This window comes from Diorhabda carinulata, chromosome 11 (genome assembly GCF_026250575.1).
Source record: "Diorhabda carinulata isolate Delta chromosome 11, icDioCari1.1, whole genome shotgun sequence".
NCBI classification, from domain to species: domain Eukaryota; kingdom Metazoa; phylum Arthropoda; class Insecta; order Coleoptera; family Chrysomelidae; genus Diorhabda; species Diorhabda carinulata.
Genome location: NC_079470.1, coordinates 9,399,203 through 9,417,458, shown reverse-complemented (window position 1 = coordinate 9,417,458; position 18,256 = coordinate 9,399,203). Strand labels below are relative to the sequence as shown.

The 18,256-nt window shown below is 33.5% G+C and overlaps 1 protein-coding gene across 5 annotated transcripts in view; it reads left to right on the top strand.

The window, feature by feature from the left end:
• The window catches only part of LOC130899577 (solute carrier family 35 member F3), a 77,998-nt gene that overhangs the window by 2,452 nt on the left and 57,290 nt on the right, over window positions 1-18,256 (top strand). For all 5 annotated transcript variants that reach the window (XM_057809609.1, XM_057809611.1, XM_057809608.1 and 2 more), the window contains exon 2: window positions 10,805-11,104. In XM_057809609.1, coding sequence (XP_057665592.1) covers window positions 10,868-11,104 — 237 coding nt within the window. In that variant the 5' untranslated portion in view covers window positions 10,805-10,867. The remainder of the gene's footprint in view (window positions 1-10,804; window positions 11,105-18,256) is intronic.

Genomic DNA, 18,256 nt, shown 5'->3' with positions numbered 1-18,256 from the left:
TTCCTATCTCATTTCGTAATTTGAATCTTTACGACACTTATATCGTAAATATTTATTGTATAAATTACAAACATGATTGATCTCACGATTTTTTTGATTAGCCTATTAGCTTAAAACCTACTATGAATTCGGAAGTAAAATACAAAATTTAAGTTTGTGCAAATATGTTATTTCGATAAATATTTAGATTACAATTTCTAATGAAAATATATATGAGGTGTTAAATTCTTCCAAAATAAAACGAATTGGCTGTAAACTGAAGTATACTTGTTGATAATAAACTTGAAAAATAATAGTATCATAACAACTAAATGTACACTTGAATCTCAACGTTTTTATAGATTCTAATAAACAAACGAAAAAACATAATAATAATAAACAGACTCACTAAAAGAAAGATAAAAACCGAAGTTATGTTATTTTTTTAATAATGGTGGTATTAAAAGGAAGCTTCAATAAAAAAAACAATAATTGAACGACTTGATTTAAACTTTTCGCTCGAAAATCCATTTGTAAGAATGTTGTTTAGATTAGAAGCCTACTTAAAAATCGAACCTATTGGGTAGGCAACCATCTATGTAATCGTCACTCGTTATTAGTCTCTCAGATTTCGATCCCATCGATCTCAATGTAATTTTCGACATTCCTCCCGCTTTCTACTTTCCTAATTCTATCCTATAAACTGTCACTTTCTCCCTTTTTGAACTTATATTTCTCATAGAAAACAAACGTTTCATTTCAACTCTCAACTTTTCTAGAAAACACGTTGGCTTTTCTTAAACTTAACAAACGTGTCTTGTAAAATATATCATCATTACATTCTTTTCTTCACTTTGCTCGGTTGTTTGTTTGTTTGTTTGTGAATGGATACGGAATCTCGTGACACAATTTTGATTAGAATTATAGTACTTATACGAGGATGATCCGAAAAGAACCTGGCTCAACAAAGAAAACATGAAAATTTTGGTAAAAAATATATTTATTTTTCAACTTAGCTCCATAAACCATTCAATAAGTTCGATACAATTCATAATGAGAATCGTCAAGCTCGTCAAACTGGCCATTATCCTCCGACATCACCTCTTCATTGTTGGATAATCTTTTACCACCAAGCCATTTTTCTAGTCTGGGAACAGAAAATAATGCGAGGGGATAAATCTGGCGATTAGGGCGCATAAGGTAGCAATTCAAACTGTAATTCATTAATTTTGGCCATTGTATAACGGATATGTAAACTGGTGCATGAAACAACACTTTCTTCTTAGCCAAATGCGGCCGTTTTTGCTTGATTTTTTCGCTCAAACGTTGCAATAAGTTTGCATAATACTCGCGTTGATAGTTTTTTCTTCTACAAGATAGTCAATGAAAATTATCTCACGCGCATCCCAGCCAATGACGCCATGACCTTGCCTGCAGATGGAACGGTCTTTGTCTTCTTTGGAGCCCGTTCTCCCTTTTCAGTCCATTGTTTTCATTGTTGTTTTGCTTCGAATGTGAAGTGATGAAGCCACCTTCCATCTATGGTTATGAAACGGTGGAAAAATTCGGCTTTATTTCTTTGAAACATTTCCAAACACTCGATGGAAACATCTTCTTTTTCTTCCATTGTGAGCAAACGCGGCACCCTTATTGCACACAGCTTTCTCATATCCATATTTTCAGTTAATATGCGAGTATTGCACTTTTTTAAATGCCTAATATGTCTGCTAGCTCGCGCAATTGCAGTCGACGATCATCCTGTACCGCTTCGTGGATTTTCTTCAACATTTCTTGAGTCGTCATATCATGTGGTCGACCACTGCGATGCTGGTCTTTGCATGTCGTACGGCCTCGTTAAAACTACCTATTATTTTACTGTTGATAACTGTTGATGACAAATTTTTTCCATTATTACAAATTCACTGAAAACGTTTACTATTGATAGCTGCCAAACAAACTACTAAACAACATGGCGTCTTCAAACTTGACGGTATTTTTCAAGGAACTACCGCCATCTCTTGATCAGGTCAGGTACTTCTAGGACCATCCTCGTAAAACTAAAATTCTTCTCAAAGTTAAAATAGTGAAAATGGATGTATTTATTGTTCTAATATTCTAATATTGATTTAAAAAGCTAACAATAATCAAACAATCAATTATAATAGGGATAAGGATATTTATTCTAAAAAAACACAGTGATTTACCCTGATTTACAGTCAATTGTAAAACCAGTACTTCATAGATTCACAGCCCTCCACTTCGAGCAAAAAACCCACACTAACAATTGAAGGCGACCTGAACGAATTGGTTCAGTAAATTTGTCAAAAAAGCAATTAGATCTCTCAGGATCTCGATTAAAAAAATAAATCATCAAGCTAAAATGAGTATCGAAAGTTTAACGAACTCTTCAGGTCATACTTTTCTCAAACTGAAGACTGTGTATTGTGATGATATAAATTAGGTGATGGAGAATTTGAAGAGCAATCAATTTCTCATTGGCGTTTATTTTGTGATGCTTCCAAAACTAGCTTAGAGGTAGTTTTACTACATAACGGCAATGCCTGCACCTTTGGCTTGGCTACTAAAATGAAAAAAAAAACATGTGTACATATAATCAAATATAGTAAATAATTTTTCAAATCTGTAGTGATTTTAAAGTTATTGCCTATCATTCAGACTTCAATTGATTTATACCAAATTCAGCATAGAAAGGTATAGCTTAAGCCAGGACAGAAAAATGTCTTCCAATATCAATTGCAGAAGACAGTTATGCGAGGATCAATCAATATTTCATAAATACGCACGGCACTCCCCGTATAAAATTGGGTAAACTTCTAACAAACAGTTTGTCCACGTGGACGCATAATAATAGTACATGCTGGAAGCAAAGACTTTATTAATACCTACTAAAAAAATTAAAAACTGTGCAGCTGATTATCGTGAAGATATGACAGGAGAGTTATTTGAAAAGCTTTTACCTAACACTCCAGTACAGTCAGTAATCGTTATAGACAACGCATCCTACCACTCGCGGCAACTCCTTAACCAAGGCGCGCACTGAAATGGTGTGGTAGTGGTGAGGTATTGGAATGGTACGTGGCATATAACGATGGAGAACATTTGGCGTGGCGATGGAATAGCGGCAAAGTGGTATGAAAGTGATTTAATGCGCACTGCAGTGGTAAACAACGTATGGTGTCACTGATTTATCACTTCTGTCCAGAATGTCCTAAGAGGATGAAGACGCTCTTTTATTTGCACAGCTTGCTAACCTAAATGCTAAAAATCAGGAGAGGCAGAAAAAAGACTTTTTGGTTCATTTTGGCCCAGGCCCGCTCTTGCACATGGCTCATATGATAATCCTCCCGCGTATTGTCATACAGACAGGGATATTCCTCTACAAGGGTTACAAATTTTATGTTAAATTCTTAATACGTAAGTAAAATACGTAGTTGCAATGCAAAACCCACGTCGTCACCAGCTGCTTGCCAGTTGAAAATTAAACATGTTCGAGATTAGTGGCACCAGACTTTAGTTAGCTTTACCGATTCCACCTGCCACTTGGTCACCACGCCACTGCCACGTTACTTGCTGATCACCTTGCTTTAAGATAAAATACTAATAGTAGTAGTAACAAAACTCCAATTCTAGCATTTATGTCTGAAAAAAATATTTCTATTCCTGTCAGCGATCGTAAATAAGGCCCAAGAAACAAAGAATTGCTTTCTGTTAAAGTTCTAAAGTTAGAGAAAATTTATTATATTGACAAGCTGTGCAAAGAACAGGATCATACTCAAACTACCTCCTCACTACTGCAAATTTAACCCTATAGAGTTAATATGGGAAAACGTAAAATCAGAATTACGAAAATGTTTCTAGAACTGAGTAAGGAGGTTGTAGAACTCGTAAAGAAAGTTCTAGCAGCAGACAGCCAAGAGCTTTGGAAAAACTGTGTTGAACATGTTACCAAAGAAGAAGATAAATATGTGATACCCTTCATAATTCAATCAAATCTAGTTCAGACGATTCTGACTACCCATTATCATTAATAAAGATACTTTGGAATTGATATGTGTTTTTTTTTCAGTTTTATTTGCAAAGAATTCATTTCCCTTTATGATTTTGGTTTTGAAATTACTTTTTCCAAAAAAAAAACTAGTGGGGTACAAAAAGGACTCAGTTCACGTCTGGTACTCTGTTTAAACCAAACGTCCTTACAGACAGGTACATTTTACTCGTCTATTTACTTTTTATAATTTAATATTCAGTTGTAGCAAGTTAACGAGGTATAATAATGATTTTTTTTCAAGTTCCAAGTGCATCTGTCTAAATAACGTCCAATTTATAATGCCTTTTAACGAATACTTTCTCGCATAAGATATACATATTTTTGAAAGTATTTACAAAAATATTAAATTTATAAAATCAGGTATCTACGCCTATGGTAGATCAAAAAAAATTGTCGGCAAGGGTTTTTATAATCTGCAATTGATATTGGAAGAACTATACTTCTTGTAGAGCCGTCTTCTTCTTCCACTATTTTACATTAAATTAGATCTAATTAAATATTGTAAAATAATAGATCTCAATGGGATTGATTTCAGTAGATAAAAGAAAGATTTCCTGAAATAAGTGACGCAAGGTTGAAAGAGGTTATTTTCGTTAGACCCCAAATCTGGGAGTAAATAAAACATCCAGAGCCTGGATAACTTTTAAAAAGGTTGTTGCAAGCTTTCGAGGTAACCATAAGATTGCAGAATTTGTTAGCGAGTTGTAGTCACTTGGGACAGAAAATCCTAATTCAAAAATTCATAAAAGAAATATTTACATTAATCAATAAAATTCTTAGTTAATAGTTTTTTATTAATTACCTATTTTTCCTAATAAATATCAATCGCAGTAAAAAATAAGAGTGAAAAAAATTGGAGGTTTAGAAGAAGTGATTTGAAAGGTTTAGCAAACACTACGAAAACAAAAGGTGACTTACAGATCCTCGACACCATATTACTATTATAAAAATAATAATTTAAACAGTTACTAATTTATAATGTTAATATTTCAATGTATGCGGATATGTCGTCATATCAAATTATGAAGTCGTTAATAAGTTATATATTATAGTCGTTGTCACAGTGGTGACATTGCAAACAGAATTAAACAATTACTAGTGGAATGAAACTGTTACCAGGATAATTAGAATATAACCAATTTATCAACTTGTTGAATATTACAATAAAATGGATAAAAAACTTCATAGCTTCATAATTATTAACCAACCAAATAAAATAAAAACAGTTTTAATATCTAATGAAGTATATTTTTTCAACAACCTTTTGTTCTGATAAACTTTCTTGATTTTATGTATATTTTAATAAATGAGGTATTACATTATAAAGATTTTTGACATTTAGACTTTACTTAGTGCGTTGTATACCCATAATAATAACTAATAATGTGGTGACCAGTTTTTTTGAATATAACTAGTATAAAGAGAGATCGCAAACGTTTTAATAAGTATTTTCAAAGAAACAAAAATTTGATTACTTATTCTTATTATATTGAAAAGTTATTTACTGCCCTTTCGCATTTGATAATTTGGAGGTCGCAGGTAACTTAAACCCTCGAGCTTTTCGATTGAGGTTTCGTTCATTTTCCATTATAAACCAATGTGGATCCACATTCTTTAGAAATATGTCTAATTTCAAAAATAATTTTTGTGCTGTTTGAGTGGCATGATGTGACTTCAATGTTATACGAGTACCTACACCCCTTCTCCGAACCTATCTCACAAACAACGATGCTTACGCTATGACGCCCTCTTAGGTTGTCAATCACTGCTACTCGCTTTCCTTTATATTTCCAAGGGTGTGATAAAAGTTCCCAGCTATTTTCTTATTCTCTTCAGGGTAGTGACATGCACTTTATTCCCTTTTTTTGATGCTCAAACTTTTGGTGTATCTACTGAATCATGATGTACCAAACAGAGCTAATTGCTTGGATCAAGCCAATATATTTCTGGACTTTTCTTTATCTTCTTTCGATGACTTTCAACAGTGTATCCCTACGCTGTAGATATATACAAAAAGTTAGAGATAAGGCTCGGATAAGATGAAGCTTTGTCTTCAATTCCAATTTGTGATTTTAACCTTTCTGACTACATAAAATGAAGAACAGGAAGACAGATCACGTTATATTTAGATGGTTATTTTATTCATATATTTCGAATGTTATTTATACTAACCAAACTGATGTCTTACTTTAAATAAAAATTTGACTATATTTGTTTCTAGAAATAGGTTTCAAAGTTATATCTTTCTAAATTATATTGCCACAAAACAATGTAATTTTGAGGAGTAAACATTAGAAATATTATTTTCAAATTTTCTTATGTTAATATGAATATTTATTCTATATGTTGACGTTTACTTCGAGCACAAGAAGTCCCCTGCACAAATAAGCTCCCGCTGAAAATACTGAAAATACAAATTTAACTTGTGGCACATTCGTAAATCTAGAATAGGTGATTAGTGGCCACATTTTTTGAGCGTCCAGGTACGTGATGATAATGTTATGAACATTCTACAAACTGTTATTAAAAACGGACGTTTATAGAAAAAAAAATCGTTCACAACAAACCCTGGCATTGTTGTTGATATCCATTAGAAATAGTCAATAAAACTAATATGAGAACTTAACTGATAAAATGGAAAATATAGAGAATGAAATTATTAATGCAGAATGGAAACATTACATCAGCAAGTCAGTTCAAGGTTCTGAAGACTTAATTTTGTATGAGACCAATCGATTTTTGTCGACATTTCAGATTATTTTACGCGTCCCTAGTTGATGGTAGAATAGATAAAATGTAATATATTTATAGTCAAGCTTTGTGACCGAAGTTCGTTCATAAAAAAATTAAATGAAGAATTGTGAGATGTAAATGAAAGTTTTTCGTACATTGTACTTTCCAACAACTGGCTGTTATTGAGTAAAGGTGAAGTCTACTACAGCCAACTACAGTCCTCTATAGCGTTATACTGAAATAAGAGGCATTTAGCGGAGTCCGGTTCGAAGCGATAAAACTAGAAAGCAGTGACAAACCAATCGACCAAATATATGACATGATGGTAAAATTAAGTTACTTAGATTAAAAATACCATTACGACCAAGCTCGCGAAATGGATCCTTAGATCGGTGCTATCCAGCTATAATGGAATTTTAAAATTCGGCGAATTCTCGCGGCGTCTCTAACATTTTTTATAAATGGCGGAAGCGTTTTTGGTGTGTCCTTTTTAGGACTTTTTATTAAAGCGAGTGGGTTATTTTTACTAAATAAGTTATAGGAAAGTCTATTTATTTATTTCTTTTGCTTCTTTTTGTTCTAGAACTTGTAGAATTCTATTTGTGGTGTATAAATAAGTTTTTGCAGCGAAGTTAGTTCAGTTTCAAATAAATAGTCGTAGTGATAAGAACGAATTAGTGAAATTGCAAAAATCATTCAAGTGATATATATAAGTAAATTATTATAAGTTAAGTGCATTGTATAGTATGCAAATAAATTGAGAAAGTAAGAGACTTTGTTTATTAATTCACCCCGCGAATAGAAAGAGTGTAAATAAATAGGAAAAACGTCACAATACCATTTCAGAAAGACAAAAGTACGGTCATTTCTCAGTTATACTTGAACACAATTTGTTATTTTTCAGATCACATAACAATTTTTCCATCTTAAATTGATGTAATCTTGTTCTATTAACAAATATAGTTGAGTTTTCCTAACTTATATTCGAGTTATATACACATTTCTATCTATCGACATTTTCGAACAAGCAAAAGAAATGTACACCATTTTCATATCACTGCCTTCGACATGTTTGTAGCGCTTCGCTATGATGTCAGCCTTAATTGAACATGCCGCCGCTCACTAAATAATATCTGTGATTCGTTTTCTAAATGCAAGACAAATCTGCTTGGTATACGGACAGAATCCTATGAGTTATACAATGATTAAGAGATGGGTTAGGTTAGGTTAGTTTAACGATTAAGTGCACGATGAGGCACGATGTGAATGCCCATCGAAATTGAAAAGAAACCATAAGTTTACAATTAGTGCTCGAGCGATGGAATTTCCACAAATATTACGATCACTAATTGTTAGTGAAAAACTGATGTTTCGAATGCTTTGCTAACGTTTAGTATCTACCTAAATTCTTATTGAATAAAACAAAAATTTACGGATGTTTAGTGCACTTCAGCTTTTGATGCTCTAAAATGAGAGATAATTTTATTTCATGAGGGATGATACCTTTTCATATTTTAAAACACTCCAAAAACTAAACGACAATCAATTGAATGAAGGTACCCTTCAGTCACAACGAAAATCTCGGAAACTGATGAGCACTGTTTTTTTGGACAGAGAAGACAATTTTTTGATTGATTTATTACCATAAAGCCAAACAATCAATACACATGTTTACTACAAGACCATAAAGAAATACACTATAAACGCCTTCATAAAGTGCTTTTTTTTTCACGATAATATCCGACCCCTAAAATCTTCCCTTGGTGGTCAATTTTTCAACGATGATGACGAGCTGAAAGAAAATTTTGCCACAGTTACAAAAACAGGCGACAAGCTTCTGTGAAGAAGACATACTTGTGCCACACTATGTGTAGAAAATGTGTTAACAGTTGTAGATTTTTGTACAATAAACATACAACCAAACGGAAGTTACTTTCGTACTACTCCTTACTACAAGGAAAAATACCGTTTTCATTGGTTCGCAAACTGAGCATATGGTTCAGTTAAAATATTTTTTCTATATTTTATTTACAAATAAAGCGTTACGTAATGAGTGGATGTACTTTTTTATATACATTTTTTTAATACTTATTTGTTTCTATATGAATCGGAAATTATTGACCTAGTTTCCACTGAGCTAAAAGCTTCTTAGGAATGTCTACGAAAGAAACTGTTCTTGACTTTCGAATTCCTCTGAGACTAAAAATAACGTTTCCTAATTCCAACAATAGTGCGCTGGAAATTCGTTAGTTCTAAGAAAGATTTAAGTATCTTGTGGTTTTGTGAGATAAAAACCTCACGTTTTTCAGTAGATTGTAAAAAAGACAATTGATTTTGTGCTTTCATCAATTTTCATCGCTGTAAGTAACATTTCAAAGTTTCGTGCAATTTCTTTTAACATTTCCATAATCAGACAAAGTTTGATACAATTTTTTCCCTTTCATTAAGAAACTATAACTGAATTGACCAACCTAACCTAACCAACTAATCAGAAGAACCTGGTCATTTTGGAGTACTTGGTAGAACCAGAGTCATTAAACGATTGTCTAATTAGTCAGTTAAGGAATCGGAACAAAAGAGGATAATTAGATCCTCGCAATTGATCGAAATACAAAGAGAGACTAAGTCATTCCACTTTTAATCTAGGAGCTAGACCAAAAACACTGAGTAAATTCGAGCTTAACACACTTTTAGGAAACATGGGAAAGGTGGTGATTCATTTAGAGGTACTTTCTGTGGTGGTAATTTAATGGTAGATACTTCGTGTCGACATTTTATAATGGGAATACATAACCCCGTACAGCGTCAATAAATTGTTTAGCTTTATTACGAACATGGGTGATTCGCGACGAATATGTATCGGGCACGTAGGTCATGGTCATGGTCATATAATCGGTAGAGCAAACGTACAATTCGTTCTACCATTAGTAAAATTGAGACGCACTTTACATTATTTTATAATACTTGATCCAATAGACCACATCCAGCACATACTGAAGGAAATATAAAGGTGGTAGAGGAGGGAATACACGAAGACCGTGAAATGGCGATTCGTCGCCGTTTCCAACAGCTTGGCCAATCGTAATCAATAACTTTAGCATATTTCACGTCAAGATCTTCCTTTGAAAGCATACAAAATTTAACAAGTTCAAAAAATGAAGCGAATCGATCATTTTAGTAGTTGAACTCTTGATTACAAACCAAAAGAGGATCCAATATTTTCGACAAAAATTGTGGTCACATATGTGGCCCTTTTTATTGATTAATAAACGAAATGCTCTTATTTGAAGTGATGAACAACCAAAAGAGGTTCAATAGCTGCCATTAAAACTACACAACTGTTGTTTTATGTTTTATGGGCCGGTGGAATAATCAGCTCATATTTCTTCAAAAAAGAGACCGGCTGATATGTTATTGTGAATGGTAACCGTGGTATCGCGGCATGATAACAAAGTATTTCATATCCAAAATTAAAGCATGTGCTCTCGATTAATTTTTATTACATCAAGATGGCGCAACTTGTTATACAGCCTGCGAAAGCATGGTTTTGCAGCGAAAGCAATTTGGTGAACAGATCATTTCAGGCTTTGGACCACTGTCAGGTAGACAATGTGACATCACACCTCTTGACTTATTCTTTTGTGGATGTGTAAAGTTTAAAGTCCACGTGGATAAGTCGGCTACGACTGAGGCATTGAAGACAAATATTACTGGAGTCGTTAGTCAAATACCACTTGAATTACTGACATACGTCGTAGAAAATTTGAGCTTTGGAATGGACCTTGGACCTGGACCTGGAAATAATTAAGATGGAAAACCACTAAAATAGTTGAATACTGTAATCATGAAGCTGCCTATAGGAAAAGGCTAGTGTTTTTTAAAACCAGAACAAATGATGAACGTAGCATCTAGGTTAAGAAGATTTGTGTCCTCCTTGAATTTCGTAAATGAGGTAGCCTGAAAACATATAAGTATTCAGAACCTCAGAATGTTATATATTTTATAATGAATATTTCCTTCCAGATTCTTGTCTCATCGCTCTCGACTAGACTATCAACTCAACAACAGCAATGTTTTAGCGTTGCCATGACCCGTGACGGGGATATCCCGACCATATTCAATCCTCGTGGTCGAAGCAGAGCACCGAGCGTTGTGGTTACAGAAGAAGGCGTAGCTAACGGACCGTTTGCGCATACAGATTCCGTTAGCAGCCAACAGGAATCTCAAGGAGCTGGTGATCTGATAACACCTACTCAACCATGTGGTTTAGCAGGAAAGTTGAAATCCTGTTCGACGTCTTTGTGTTCAAAATCGGCGAGGAAGGTGAGTTTTCATGTTAAAATTACTGGATGGTTGTTGAAAATTTTGATAAACGCCTTTCTTAAGAACCTCCTAATTAGAAGTTAACTTTGTAAGATACATTTACGCATTTCTTTCTATCCTTTAATCGATTCATAAGACGTAATTACTTTTTCTAGTGTGAAAATTATTTGAAAAAATTAGATAAAGAATATATGTAACTATGTGAAACACTAAACTAGATACTTAAATACTATTTTGCAACAATTTCATAGTAATAAATACAAATGTGTTTAAATAGTGTAAATGATTGACTCTTTTTATCAGTTTTCTATTAATATTGCTAATTTGTAGCTAAAGGATTTTTATCCATGATACTAATAAAATATTTCAATTTGATTACGACTCTTTCATTTCCATCAACTTCAAAGCATTGGGCAAAAACCGTTGAAATCAATACATTGAAAATAATTTCAAATGCACTGAAATAATTACCAATTTTTCAATTTTCTATCCTTCGATAATCTATAAATAACGACGGTAAATTGAATAGAAACGAACTTCATCTATTCAGGGTTATTATCAAACCATTGATTCAGCGGATCATTCAATATGTCACGAATTATTTCACAAATGACGTGGATATTTCCAATATATAAAGATTTTATGAAAAATTATTTTTATGGAGCTTAGATCAATCAGAAAAGTGTATCTTATATACCCATGTGAGCAATGATTAAAAGAATAAGGCAAATTTTTTCATTAAATAAAAACTAAAAACGTAATATTTCCATTAATTTCCATCAAAAAGATATCCAAGCGTTAAATCCATAACTGGAACCATTTCTATAAAGCTTCTTCCGGATAGTTTTTTATTTGCTTAGCTATGACCTTCTAACTGAAAAAAATGTATAGAAGCGCTTCCTTCTTATCACATGTAAAAGATAGAACTTGCATAGTGTTAAGTAAAAGGCTTATATTGACGAAGAGAAAGATTCTTAGCAATTACGGAGCGAGTTGTGTCATACCGCGTTGCTAGGATGGAAGAGAAACCCGTTGTCCATTTTCCAGTTTTTTTTCTCCACACATTGCTTTGCAAATTTTCAATGAAATTGTTCCATGAACGCAGATCGCTTTATATCTTCACAATCCAAGAAAATCATGGTCTTGTTGTCCGACTAGAATTAACAGGTTTTTTTAGGAAGAAAGTCCTTTGAGAGCTCTGAATTAGCAAAGGTTGATATCTTGGAAAAGCAAATTAATATTTAAACGTCATTAAGCAAACTGCCAAGCTACCGCCTTTGTTTGAATCTGGGATGTGTGGATGCTGGGCACTCACTGATGATATGGTTTGCAGTTTCTTCCTCCTCTGAGCACCAGCGCTATTCCGGATCATCTATGATGCATGGAGATGGCATCTTAGATAATCGTGTATCGTTAAAATACCAGTCATCAGAAAACCCAACTGTGTGTGTCTTAGCATGTCTCAAATAGTTTTGTAGCCGACTTCTCAGTGATTTGATAGCAAGTATATGCTCTGGGTACTAGCCAAAGACATATTATGTGAGTTTCTAAGTTACTTTTTCTCAATTTGAACCAAACCTAAATGTGTATGTGTAGTCCAAGATTCAAGTTTCGCTTACTGTAAACATAATCTCATTAAAAATCAGATTTAAACTAATAATTGCTTTTCTAAACACGTAAATTCTGCTATAATAATTCATTTATCTCATACAAACATACAAAACGACTATTCCAATATCTTCAACTAGAAAAGCATTATCCGCTATCACAATACTACTGTAGAATTGCAGAGAATACAACAAAAATGTATATGTCTGTTTCATTGATTTCCAGAAGGCCTTTGATAAGGTCCAACACGATAAACTTATAGAGAATTTAACAACTATTAACTTAGATCCAGGCGATATACGATTAATCAAAAATGTCTATTACAATCAAACGGCAGTAGTGCGTGTTGAGGACATGGAGACAGACGAAATCGAAATTCAAAAGGAAGTTCGCCAAGGCTGCGTTCTTCATCATTCATTTGTTTTCGGCCTATGCCTCTCTAAACTACTACAGATTAAAAATTGAGAAATTTGAGGGGACAAACTTATTTATTTTGTTAGTTGAGTTTTTGATTCGATATTTGTTACCAAAGATAGCCGACATATTGACTTTAAGTATGATCACAATTGAAGTCATCGCCGACCATATCTTTTCCCAACATAATAGCAATCGGATTTAGTTTTGCCGACCCAAATATATCCACAAATCTCCTCTATCAATCTCAAAAACATTATTTCACGGAAATTTGTACTTGAATCTCACCCTATCTACTATAAACCCATATATGTAGTATTACCACCACGGTGTCAAACCTTTTATAAACACTTTGTAGTGTGACTCATCCCACACAACCAATAATTGGATCTATGCTACAAATCTCCAATCTCGTGTATCCGCATACCGACCTCCACCTCCGACTATTATAAAGATTGTAAAGAAACTTTTTGCTTCTTCTTGAATTCAAGACCGTTGAGTTGTCTTAGTTTTTCCATTATGACTGATTTTCCATGTTTATAGTTATTCTATTTACTGTCTGCAACTTCTCCCTGCTTCGAACAATTCTACTTATATTTTTTTCGATATTATTTCAAATTTCGGAATAAATACTCGTATTTCCATACACATTTTCATGTAGTAAGAAAAATATTGCGTGATTTGCTATATATGCGTGTTATTAATTTTTTATTTCTACTCTTGAATAGGTATGTGGTCGGGAAATATAATAATGACCGCTTTGGAACTTTCTTTTGCACAAATCATTGATACAACTGAACTCAATATTATATAAAGTATCTATATAAATATAATGGAATAATATAAACAAACTAATTACAATTTTGTAAACAACTTACAACATTTTTATTTGGAATATCCTATCCATGTTCAAAATTGTTAAGTTTCATCTTTTCACGCATTCCAGTTTTCCGATTGTCGTAAAGTAGCTTGACATGGTGCAAGACAACGTGTAAGAAATTGCACGTCGTTTCACACTATACAAGTCTCTTGCCACTGCACTATGGCTAACAGGAATTCCAAATGTGAAATAAACAAATTCCTAACGTCAATTTTTGTCTAATATATTGTGACCGGTTTTAAAATGAAAATAACGAAGCTAAGTGGAATGAATAAAAAAAAAAGTGGTCAGTTAATTAATAGCAATAATTATATCTGCTGCTGCCTTGAAAAGTAACTAGACTTCTCCCTAGAATTGCAACTTACTTGCAATAAAAATGGCTACGAATCTATAATGCTGCAAGTGTGAGATCTTGCATGAAAAAATCAGCCGTATTTTATCTGCGCATGCTTTAAATCAAGAAATATTGCATTGCATTGCATTATCTCAAGTGACCTTAAGAGGAAATGCATTCGCTCCTGGGACAATGATAAGAATTTTATCAATCACAATAATACACTGTAACTATTTGAGTTACTGTAAACCCCTGATCTTCACCTGTTGATGCTTGAAAATCTATCGATAGATCTCAGATCAACAGTTGTCTGACTACTTATAACAGTTTTTTGAACCTATACTCTCCAACTTTACCCATGTAAAGTCTCTCGGAGATAAGTAGCGAAGATAAAGTTCAGTTTATGCAAGGTATCACGATTAGATAATAAAAATAACGTCGTTCTCTTTGATTTCATCAAATATATTCATCAACTTAGAGAGATTTTTATCTTAGTACATATATATGTGATATCTGAGCCTCGTCACAACTTTTTCCATGTACAATTCCCTAAGTACTGAAAAATGACACTCCTGTTGTATTTCAATGTGCTATTTTCGTCAGCGCTTGTACTAACTTGGGGTTCCACCTCTCAATATTTTTACAATACAAACATTCTTAATAAAATAACCGTGATTTATATGTGAGTGAGTTATATCACTGCATTAAGCGAAAAAAATCGAAACAATCACATGTCTATAACGCATAGATTAATCTCAAATTATAAATAAGGTTTGGCCAATCAAAGCTTGTGGAACGTTTAAGTTCCTCACGGTCGAGCGGTCGAGAGAACTATAAAAGTATTTAACTGCTGCCGTTTTTTTGAATTTACTTTTGTTTCTACAACGTACTCGAAGGTTTTTCGGAAATATCGATCGTTGAATACTTTTATGGCTCTCTCGATCGCTCGATAGCGAGGAACTTAAACGTTCCATAAACTTTGATTGGCTAAACCTTATTGTTAATTTGCTATTAATCTATGCGTTATAGACATGTGATTGTTTGGTGATTTTTAATCGATTTTTTCCGGTTAATGCGGGGATATAACTCGCATGCGAAAGTTTTGAAACACCCTGTATAATAATCTATAAAATCTAACCTAAAAATAGTCTACTTTATAATTTAAATGAATATAAACATACACATAGAATGAAAACGGCTCAACTTTACATGATTAAACGACGTTCTCCATTTTATCTACATACTTAGGAGAATCGAATTCAAAAGAGAAGTTCCATTATATATCTCTGAAAAATCTGAGCTCATTGCTACTTTTATTTCCTCTCTAGCATTGCTGTACTCCCATTTGTTATTCCTATATATAAGTGTTGCCATATTTTTCCATCTATAGTCTCTTAAGCGTAAAAAAGAGCTTCTTTACATGATAATTTCAAAATTCTATCATTTATCTTTCTACTTAATCGTCCGGTATACTGATTTTTCCGAATCACATTAGAAGTTTAAGAATGATCTAGGTTCTAAGTATCCTAACAGTTATTGGTCATACTAAGGATTAATACTTTGCTTATACTTATATGAAGATACATCTAACACCGGATTTATAGATGTTACATACGATTTCCAATGGTTGAGGGATTAAATTTCCTCGGTTAGTTATCCGATTTCTCTAGTAATTGATTGCCAAAACAGTGCTCTATAGTGGATGTCCAATCAACTCATCCTTCGAGCTGGTTAAAAATTTATTCGTTCTTTCTTTCAAGTTTTCCGAATTTCTACAATGGCAAACAAACGATTCTGTACCATTCCGAGTTAACCGTTCTACGTTGGTCTAACGCCATTTTTGCCACATTCATAGTAATGATTGAGAAACGGGAAACTGTTTCTCACTATGACCATCTTTCGCAAACAACTTTTGTGTTACCTGTGCAGATGTTACAGTCTCTACAGTTATAATCTATACAGTCTTTTATGTACCAACCAATGTACCATCGACAGGAGACTTCTTTTGAGCATAGATCAATCTATGCGGGATCAAACTTGGATCAAAGATGTTCATGTTCTATCAAGCTGATTCTAATCATACAAATGATTCAATCTCGCAATCAATCATATTATGACCATCATATTCAATGAGTTTAAGCACAGCGTTGATGCTTTTAGGACACAACGATAGATTTTTCATGTTCTGAAGTGGACATTGGCAAAGATTTTATTCATTTATGTCTTTCAGTGCTGTAGGAAGAAGCTTCATTGTAATATATTTTATATAATAAATTAAATTTATTGATGCACTCTTGTTGTGATAATACACGTAAAAAGTGTATAAAATGGAAAATAATCAAACTAGGAACTATATTCTCCATCCTATTCTAACCAACACTAATCGTAATCCATTGACAAAATATTGTGGTTGAGGTTATGTTGAACAATGAAAAGTTTATATCGGAAATGTTAGTGATAGTGAGAAATAGTCAGTGTATAAATGTCAGTCCTCGTATATTACTTTCAACATTGGCACAGAAAGTTTTAGTTTCCTAGTTGACATGGATTATGTAAAACCAAAAAGAAGAAGCAGAATCCAGAAACTTCTAGCTGGTGTACTAATTGGACTTATTAGCTAAAGAAAAGGCGGATCATTCAAGATTTTGTACTTCAAATGAAAGAGATATATATATATTGTAAACTTTGGCGAACAGTAGAGAGGAAGCTAATCAAACTGATCGATAGAATGAATTTCAATCTCCCGGGGAAGGTTCCATGTACTGATCATGATTTTGATGTTGTGTTCGTCACTCTTGAAATGAATAATTTGAGGAGATAATAAATCAACATCTACAACGGGATTAGCATTACAAATATTAAATATCTGTATTATTTTTTACACCCTTTTGCTATATTATTTGGAATCGTGATATTATATATGGAAACAAAAAATTCAAATTACTCAAATCAAGATTCAAGTGCAGTAGGTCAAACGTTATCGTAAAACGCAAAGAAATTATTATTTTTTTCTTTTTTTAATTAACCGTTTTTTCTTTAATTCGTTTCACGAATGTACAAAATATAAATATGCAAGTTTTTTAATTAACCGTTAAAGACTATTGTAAGCTGTGACATAATCAATTTCTATTATTAATCACATGCTCAATGTACTGTAGAGATTGCATGAAAGAAAAAGTAAGGTTAGACTGTATTTAAATTTGTTTCTAACCGCCTCGAATGGTGTTAAGTTTGTTTCAAAGCTGCGTGCATTAATTGGCATGAGTGTACTGAATAGACCATCAGTCAGGTAAAACGTAACCACATGTGTTCTTATAATTAGAAACAGTGGTGTACTTTTAATACAGACGCAGCAGGAAAGAGAAAATTCATATATATTAAACTATAAAATTAACTATCCTCCTTCTGTATCTTGTTCCTCCTACATTTAATTTTTAATCCGATCATCTAAAAAAACCGTATCGGCTTCTGTATTCCCTTTACTTGGTCTCTAATGGAGCCGTTACACCTTGACGTTGATAAGGGGGCCCAGCTTCCACCATCCTCAGTAGCGCATACCTTGACCGGTGCAAAGGATGGCTCATTTTAAGGGTTTAATCCAAGGCGAATGCAAAATTGCCGAAGGATTAATGGTTTTTGAGCCCTTTGGATTTGAGCAAATAGGATCCACGAAACCCACTACCCCCAAAATATCGGTTTTTGCTCTGACTGGTGCTTTTCACGCGTCCCGGCTCAAACGCAGCCCGAACATTGATGCGGAAAAAAAAGAGAAGGACAGCCAAGACTACCGAGGTGGCTCATGGCTTAACGACCCCGAATCATAAGGTTGCCTCGACCTTTAACTTCCCTCAGCCCAGGACTTCCAACCCGTAGGTGCAGGAACAGCCTGTTAAGATGCCAAAAATTCCTGATTTTA